The following is a 9,977-nucleotide window of genomic DNA, read 5'->3' as shown; positions in this document are numbered from 1 at the left end:
ATGGGAGGGGAGAGGGGGGGAGAGAGGAGAGGAGAGAAGGGAGAATGCAGGAGGAGAGAGGGGGGGAAGAGAGGAGAGAAGGGAGGGGGGAGAAAGGAGGAGAGGATAAAAGAGAATGGAGGATATGGGAGGGGAGAGGGGGGAAGAGAGGAGAGAGGTGGGAAGAAAGGAGAGAAGGGAGGAGAGGATAAAAGAAGAGAGGATATGGGAGGGGAGAGGGGGGAAGAGAGGAGAGAGGGGGGAAGAAAGGAGAGAAGGGAGGAGAGGATAAAAGAAGGGAGGATATGGGAGGGGAGAGGGGGGAAGAGAGGGGAGGAGAGGAGAGGAGAGAAGGGAGAATGTGGGAGGAGAGGGGGGAAGAGAGGAGAGAAGGGAGGAGAGGATAAAAGAGAATGGAGGATATGGGAGGGGAGAGGGAGGAAGGGAAGAGGTGAGGGGAGAAGGAGGGGAGGAGAGGAGGGAGAGTAGGAGAAAAAAGAAGATAGGATAGGGGAAGAGAGAATAGGAGAGTAGGAGGGGGGTAAGGGAGGAGAGGATAGGAGAATAGGATGGGGTAAGGAAGGAGAGGAGGGGGAGAGGATAGAAGAGAAGGGAGGATATGGGGGGGAGAGGGAGGAAGAGAGTAGAGAAGGGAGGAGGTGAGGGGAGAAGGAGGAGAGGAGGGAGAGGAGGAGAAAAGAGAAGGGAGGATAGGGGAAGAGAGAATAGGAGATGGGAGGGTAAGGGTGGAGAGGATAGGGAAGGAGGGGAAGAGAAGGGAGGAGAGGATACGAGAGTAGGATGGGGTAAGGGACTGAAAATAAAGACAAAAAGAGGCACAGGCGCCTGGTGTGATACCAGAGGTAAACGTGGAGAGTGTAGGGGTGGTATTGTGCTCACCTTAAAGCCACTTGGGCTAGTAGCGTATCACCCTAACTAGGGTGTATATCCAAGCCGGGGTCTCTCGCTTGCTAGCTGGATTCACAGGACTGCAAAAGCTGGTGGTACCTCTAAACGGGACGCTCCCAGGGGGGGGGGGGGCCCGTGTGTAAACAAGAGTAAAAAGAAAAATCCAAAAAAATGGTATCATTACCAGCGCTGTCACTGCCAGAAAATCCAATTCACCAGGAGAATGAAGAAAAACTTGTTTATTTGGTTGCACAATGTTAACATGTTTCGGGAGAGTATCCTCCCTTCCTCAGAACCAAAGTGCACTTTGGTTCTGAGGAAGGGAGGACACTCTCCTGAAACATGTTAACGTTGTGCAACAAAACAAACAAGTTTTTCTTAATTCGCCTGATGGGGTAAGGGAGGAGAGGAGGGGGGGGAGGAGAGAAGAGGAGGGAGAGTAGGAGAGAAGAGAAGGGAGGATGGGGGAGGGGAGAGGGGGGAAGAGAGGAGAGAAGGGAGGAGAGGATAGAAGAGAAGGGAAGATATGGGAGAGGAGAGGGGGGAGGATATGGGAGGGGAGAGGGGGGGAAGAGAGGAGAGAAGGGAAGAGGGGAGAAGATAAGGGAGAGTAGGAGAAAAGATAAGGGAGGATAGGGGGAAGAGAGAATAGGAGAGGGTAAGGGAGGAGAGAAAAAGAGAGTAGGATAGGGTAAGGGAGGAGAGAAGAGGAGGGAGAGTAGGAGAGAAGAGAAGGGAGGAGAGAGGGGATGAGTGAAGGGAGGATGGGGGAGAGGAGAGGAGAGAAGGGAGGAGAGGAGAGGATAGGAAAGAAGGGAAGGAGGGGAGAAGGGGGGAATATAATGAAATCACATGTGATACTACCTGATGGGTATAATGATGTCACCTGTGATACTACCTGATGGGTATAATGATATCACCTGTGATACTACCTGATGGGTATAATGATATCACCTGTGATACTACCTGATGGGTATAATTATACATCACCTGTCATACTACCTGATGGGTATAATTATACATCACCTGTCATACTACCTGATGGGTATAATTATACATCACCTGTCATACTACCTGATGGGTATAATTATACATCACCTGTCATACTACCTGATGGGTATAATTATACATCACCTGTCATACTACCTGATGGGTATAATTATACATCACCTGTCATACTACCTGATGGGTATAATTATACATCACCTGTCATACTACCTGATGGGTATAATGATATATCACCTGTCATACTACCTGATGGGTATAATTATACATCACCTGTCATACTACCTGATGGGTATAATTATACATCACCTGTCATACTACCTGATGGGTATAATTATACATCACCTGTCATACTACCTGATGATAACACCTGGTCTCCAGCTTTTGTTGGTTCTAGTGTTGAGCTGGATGCTGTGGTGCTCCCAAAATTTATAAAAGCTTCCTCTAATTTTTGTTTATTTTGCTTACACATCCCCTCATGGGACCAAACTTACAAAAATCAGAAGGAAAAAATGTGATATGTTACTGCAAGACAACTGTCCCCGTCCCCGCTGCCAGGCAGGGAGCACCTGATTGATTGCTTGAGTCTTCCATTGATTTTAATGGGGCTTCCTTTACTGTAATGAACAACAAAGATCACATGGCCAGCGATATTCTGAAGAGGAAAGATCCATCAGCCACACGAGAAGAAAGATGGGGAAGGGGCAGGTTTAGACCTTGGATTATGGCCCGGGGCACCAATTACCCCTCTGACAACAAAGAACCCCGGTATGAATGACATTGCAGCCAGTAATGGTGACATTGTGGCCGCATGGACTATGAGCCACGGGCTGCTTAACAGAGGAGATACTTGGATCTTGGTTTTACTGTCCTTGTAAATAAAACCGTAGAAAACAGTGAATGGGGCAGAAGAGCAGAAGAACCTTCTAGATCATCCTCACTCATTTCTTTTCAATTGGAAGGTTATATTTTGTGTGAAACATTGTAATGGAAGAGACTGAGGCCTCAAATGGTCCTCAGGAGGAGAAGGACTCTGGGGGACCCTCACATGGTCCTCAGGAGGAGGAGGAATCTGGGGGGCCCTCACATGGTCCTCAAGAAGAGAAGAATTCTGGGGAATCACATGGTCCTCAGGAGGAGAACCACTCTGGGGGACCCTCACATGGTCCTCAGGAGAAGGAGGACTCTGGGGGACCCTCACATGGTCCGCAGGAGGAGGAGGAATCTGGGGGGCCCTCACATGGTCCTCAAGAAGAGAAGAATTCTGGGGCATCACATGGTCCTCAGATGGAGAACCACTCTGGGGAGGGCTCACATGGTCCTCAGGAGAAGAAAGAATCTGGGGGGCCCTTACATGGTCCGCAGGAGAAGGAAGTCTCTGGAGCGCTCACATGGTCCTCAGGAGGAGAAGGAATCTGGGGGACTAACATGGTCCTAAGAAGGAGGAATCTGGGGGGCCCTCACATGGTCCTCAGGAGGAGAAAGACTCTTGGGGGCTCACATGGTCCTCAGGAGGAATCTGGGAGCTCACATGGTCCATAGCAGGAGAAGGACTCTGGGAGCTTCATATAGTGCCCAGGAGGAGAAGGACTCCGCGTCTCCTTAGAAGAGCCCAGCAGTTATTGGCGTAATGAATTTAGATCATTGTAGACGTGCAACTTTTGTCCATGCAGCTCCTGAGAAGAGGACAAAACATAGTCCTGCATTATATACGGCTACTCCAAAAATGGGGTCACCTACCTCCACCACACACACACCGTATACTTCATAAAGTAATAGGGGGGCACGTATATATTCAACTTTATGACTGCTTATTAGCTGTGTCCTGGGCTAGGAACCCAACTGTTCACACCAACACTACCTGGAATACCACCACCTCCTGACCACCACCACTACTACCCAAATACCACCACCACCTGAACCATCACCAGCACTTCCAGACCATCACCACCACTTCCAGACCATCTCCACCACTTCCAGACCATCTCCACCACTCTCAGACCATCTCCACCACTCTCAGACCATCTCCACCACTCTCAGACCATCACCACCACTCTCAGACCATCACCACCACTCTCAGACCATCACCTCTACCAGAATACCACAACTCCCAGCATACCACCACCATAACAATAGCAGAGTACCAATAGCATCACCACCACTTCCAGACCATCACCACCACTCTCAGACCATCACCACCACTCTCAGACCATCACCACCACTCTCAGACCATCACCACCACTCTCAGACCATCACCACCACTCTCAGACCATCACCACCACTCCCAGACCATCACCACCACTCCCAGACCATCACCACCACTCTCAGACCATCACCACCACTCTCAGACCATCACCTCTACCAGAATACCACAACTCCCAGCATACCACCACCATAACAATAGCAGAGTACCAATAGCATCACCACCACTCTCAGACCATCACCACCACTCTCAGACCATCACCACCACTCTCAGACCATCACCACCACTCTCAGACCATCACCACCACTCTCAGACCATCACCACCACTCTCAGACCATTACCACCACTCCCAGACCATCACCACCACTCCCAGACCATCACCACCACTCCCAGACCATCACCTCTACCAGAATACCACAACTCCCAGCATACCACCACCATAACAATAGCAGAGTACCAATAGCATCACCACCACTCTCAGACCATCACCACCACTCTCAGACCATCACCACCACTCTCAGACCATCACCACCACTCTCAGACCATCACCACCACTCTCAGACCATCACCACCACTCTCAGACCATTACCACCACTCCCAGACCATCACCACCACTCCCAGACCATCACCACCACTCCCAGACCATCACCTCTACCAGAATACCACAACTCCCAGCATACCACCACCATAACAATAGCAGAGTACCAATAGCATCACCACCACTTAAACCAGATTACACAACCACTCCCATATTACCATCACCACCCTTTGAAGTATCACCACCCTTCCACAGACTACCAGTACCAGGCCACCATTATCATCACCATCCCCAGACTACCAGCACTCCGCTACACCGAAACCATGACACCTCCCCCACTTCCTGGACCATCTCACTTAGAGTATCCACCCCCCCCCCCCCCAGACCAACACCATCAACACCGCAATCAGACCTCCAACACCATGCCGACAGATCACCACCACCACCAGGCTGCTATAAGCAATGCCGGGATTAACACCACTACCTACAGACTGCCACCATTGCTCTGCATAAAACCGCCATCAGCATCACCATCCCCAGACCATCGCCGGAGCACAGTGTCTCCCTCCCATTCAAATTTCATTTTATATTTCTTTTCTCAAAAAACAGCGAACTCACCTCATATGCGGATTCATTGGTTGGAGAAGTGTTCTTCAATTTCTGCAATTTATCTAAATATAAAGATATAATAGTTATATCCCTGTATATAGGGGCAGTATTATAGTAGTTATATCCCTGTATATAGGAGCAGTATTATAGTAGTTATATCCCTGTATATAGGGAGCAGTATTATAGTAGTTATATCCCTGTATATAGTAGCAGTATTATAGTAGTTATATTCCTGTATATAGGAGCAGTATTATAGTAGTTATATCCCTGTATATAGGAGCAGTATTATAGTAGTTATATCCCTGTATATAGGAGCAGTATTATAGTAGTTATATCCCTGTATATAGGGAGCAGTATTATAGTAGTTATATCCCTGTATATAGTAGCAGTATTATAGTAGTTATATTCCTGTATATAGGAGCAGTATTATAGTAGTTATATCCCTGTATATAGGAGCAGTATTATAGTAGTATATCCCTGTATATAGGGACAGTATTATAGTAGTTATATCTCTGTATATAGGATCAGTATTATAGTAGTTATATCCCTGTATATAGTAGCAGTATTATAGTAGTATATCCCTGTATATAGGGAGCAGTATTATAGTAGTTATATCCCTGTATATAGGGAGCAGTATTATAGTAGTATATTCCCGTATATAGGAGCAGTATTATAGTAGTTATATCCTGTATATAGGAGCAGTATTATAGTAGTTATATTCCTGCATATAGGAGCTGTATTATAGTAGTATATCCCTGTATATAGGGAGCAGTATTATAGTAGTTATATTCCTGTATATAGGAGCAGTATTATAGCAGTTATATTCCTGTATATAGGAGCAGTATTATAGTAGTATATCCCTGTATATAGGAGCAGTATTATAGTAGTTATATCCCTGTATATAGGGAGCAGTATTATAGTAGTTATATTCCTGTATATAGGAGCAGTATTATAGCAGTTATATTCCTGTATATAGGAGCAGTATTATAGTAGTATATCCCTGTATATAGGAGCAGTATTATAGTAGTTATATCCCTGTATATAGGAGCAGTATTATAGTAGTTATATTCCTGTATATAGGAGCAGTATTATAGTAGTTATATCCCTGTATATAGGAGCAGTATTATAGTAGTATATACCTGTATATAGGGACAGTATTATAGTAGTTATATCTCTGTATATAGGATCAGTATTATAGTAGTTATATCCCTGTATATAGTAGCAGTATTATAGTAGTTATATTCCTGTATATAGGAGCAGTATTATAGCAGTTATATTCCTGTATATAGGAGCAGTATTATAGTAGTATATTCCTGTATATAGTAGCAGTATTATAGTAGTTATATCCCTGTATATAGGAGCAGTATTATAGTAGTTATATTCCTGTATATAGGAGCAGTATTATAGTAGTATATCCCTGTATATAGGAGCAGTATTATAGTAGTATATTCCTGTATATAGGAGCAGTATTATAGTAGTATATTCCTGTATATAGGGGCAGTATTATAGTAGTATATTCCGGTATATAGGAGCAGTATTATAGTAGTTATATTCCTGTATATATGAGCAGTATTATAGTAGTTATATTCCTGTATATAGGAGCAGTATTATAGTAGTTATATCCCTGTATATAGAAGCAGTATTATAGTAGTTATATCCCTGTATATAGGAGCAGTATTATAGTAGTTATATTCCTGTATATAGGAGCAGTATTATAGTAGTATATTCCTGTATATAGGAGCAGTATTATAGTAGTTATATCCCTGTATATAGGAGCAGTATTATAGTAGTTATATCCCTGTATATAGGAGCAGTGTTATAGTAGTTATATTCCTGTATATAGGAGCAGTATTATAGTAGTTATATCCCTGTATATAGGAGCAGTATTATAGTAGTTATATCCCTGTATATAGGAGCAGTATTATAGTAGTTATATCCCTGTATATAGGAGCAGTATTATAGTAGTTATATCCCTGTATATAGGAGCAGTATTATAGTAGTTATATTCCTGTATATAGGAGCAGTATTATAGTAGTTATATTCCTGTATATAGGGAGCAGTATTATAGTAGTATATTCCTGTATATAGGGGCAGTATTATAGTAGTTATATTCCTGTATATAGGAGCAGTATTATAGTAGTGATATTCCTGTATATAGGAGCAGTATTATAGTAGTTATATTCCTGTATATAGGAGCAGTATTATAGTAGTTATACCTCTGTATATAGGGGGCAGTATTATAGTAGTTATATCTCTGTATATAGGGGCAGTATTATAGTAGTTATATTCCTGTATATAGGAGCTGTATTATAGTAGTATATTCCTGTATATAGGAGCAGTATTATAGTAGTATATTCCTGTATATAGGAGCAGTATTATAGTAGTATATTCCTGTATATAGGAGCAGTATTATAGTAGTATTTTCCTGTATATAGGAGCAGTATTATAGTAGTTATATTCCTGTATATAGGAGCAGTATTATAGTAGTATATCCCTGTATATAGGAGCAGTATTATAGTAGTATATCCCTGTATATAGGGAGCAGTATTATAGTAGTATATTCCTGTATATAGGGGGCAGTATTATAATAGTTATATTCCTGTATATAGGAGCAGTATTATAGTAGTATATTCTTGTATATAGGGGAAGTATTATAGTAGTTATATCCCTGTATATAGGAGCAGTATTATAGTAGTTATATTCCTGTATATAGGAGCAGTATTATAGTAGTTATATTCCTGTATATATGAGCAGTATTATAGTAGTTACATCCCTGTATATAGGAGCAGTATTATAGTAGTATATTCCTGTATATAGGAGCAGTATTATAGTAGTTATATTCCTGTATATAGGAGCAGTATTATAATAGTTATATATGCACAAGCCAAAAAGACAGAAATGGCTGCACATCGCACCCATGGCTGACATGAAAGCTTATTCAGCTACATTTAAAACCAACATCAGAAGTTAGTATATAATTTGGCCAAACCATATTGCCTCATGTACCACGTGCAGGTCTTCTGATACACATGAGTCCCTAACCAAAAAACATCACTGTGCCGGTCAGCGACCACAATCCCTGCAAAACGTGCGCAAGCAGAGAAGGGGGGCCACGGAATGGCCCTGCAACCCCATTGTCACAGGACCAGACCCTAAAGGGCCCCCCGGACCCCGCAGGCGCCACCGGCGGAAAAAGTGGACGCCAAGCAACACAAGTGTGAACGCACTCGTGCTTTGTAAGACCCATGTGATCCAAATTAGCAGGAAGCACCTGTGTACATAAGGGGAGGATCTCCTAGTATTCTCCCATTCTACCTGCAGAGGAATGGAGAGAGAGGTAAGAGCTTGTTCACACTTGTGTTGCTTGGCGTCCACTTTTTCCGCCGGTGGCGCCTGCGGGGTTCGGGGGGGCCCTTTTGGGTCTGGTCCTGTGACAATGGGGTTGCGGGGCCATTCTGTGGCCCCCCTTCTCTGCTTGCGCACGGTTTGCGGGGATTGTGGTCGCTGAGCGGCACAGTGATGTTTTTTGGTTAGGCACTCATGTGTATCAGAAGACCTGCACGTGGTACATGAGGCAATATGGTTTGGCCAAATTATATACTAACTTCTGATGTTGGTTTTAAATGTAGCTGAATAAGCTTTCATGTCAGCCATGGGTGCGATGTGCAGCCATTTCTGTCTTTTTGGCTTGTGCATATTATAGTAGTTATATTCCTGTATATAGGAGCAGTATTATAGTAGTTATATTCCTGTATATAGGAGCAGTATTATAGTAGTTATATCCCTGTATATAGGAGCAGTATTATAGTAGTATATCCCTGTATATAGGAGCAGTATTATAGTAGTTATATCCCTGTATATAGGGAGCAGTATTATACTAGTATATCCCTGTATATAGGAGCAGTATTATAGTAGTTATATTCCTGTATATAGGAGCAGTATTATAGTAGTTATATTCTTGTATATAGGAGCAGTATCATAGTAGTATATTCCTGTATATAGGAGCAGTATTATAGGAGTATATCCCTGTATATAGGAGCAGTATTATAGTAGTTATATTCCTGTATATAGGAGCAGTATTATAGTAGTATATTCCTGTATATAGGAGCAGTATTATAGTAGTTATATTCCTGTATATAGGAGCAGTATTATAGTAGTATATTCCTGTATATAGGAGCAGTATTATAGTAGTTATATTCCTGTATATAGGGATTAGTATTATAGTAGTTATATACCTGTATATAGGGGCAGTATTATAGTAGTATATTAGTGTATATAGGGGCAGTATTATAGTAGTTATATCCCTGTATATAGGGAGCAGTATTATAGTAGTTATATCCCTGTATATAGGGAGCAGTATTATACTAGTTATATCCCTGTATATAGGAGCAGTATTATAGTAGTATATCCCTGTATATAGGAGCAGTATTATAGTAGTTATATCCCTGTATATAGGAGTAGTATTATAGTAGTATATTTCTGTATATAGGAGCAGTATTATAGTAGTATATTCCTGTATATAGGAGCAGTATTATAGTAGTATATTCCTGTATATAGGAGCAGTATTATAGTAGTATATTCCTGTATATAGGGGCAGTATTATAGTAGTATATTCCTGTATATAGAAGCAGTATTATAGTAGTTATATTCCTGTATATAGGGAGCAGTATTATAGTAGTTATATTCCTGTATATAGGAGCAGTATTATAGTAGTGTATCCCTGTATATAGGAGC

The 9,977-nt window shown here is 42.5% G+C and overlaps 1 protein-coding gene across 1 annotated transcript in view; it reads right to left on the bottom strand.

Annotated features, from left to right (window-relative positions):
* Positions 1–2,533: 2,533 nt before the first annotated feature.
* The window catches only part of TYROBP (transmembrane immune signaling adaptor TYROBP), a 45,780-nt gene continuing 38,336 nt past the window's right edge, over positions 2,534–9,977 (bottom strand). The window contains exons 4-5 of the mRNA XM_069947754.1: positions 5,253–5,305; positions 2,534–3,569 (exon numbers count right to left, since the gene is read on the bottom strand). Of these exons, the coding sequence (XP_069803855.1) occupies positions 3,513–3,569; positions 5,253–5,305 (110 nt within the window). The 3' untranslated portion in view covers positions 2,534–3,512. The remainder of the gene's footprint in view (positions 3,570–5,252; positions 5,306–9,977) is intronic.

Source organism: Dendropsophus ebraccatus, chromosome 12 (assembly GCF_027789765.1).
Source record: "Dendropsophus ebraccatus isolate aDenEbr1 chromosome 12, aDenEbr1.pat, whole genome shotgun sequence".
Lineage (NCBI taxonomy): Eukaryota > Metazoa > Chordata > Amphibia > Anura > Hylidae > Dendropsophus > Dendropsophus ebraccatus.
Note: the sequence above shows the minus strand (reverse complement) of the source record. Positions and strands in the feature narration are given on the sequence as shown.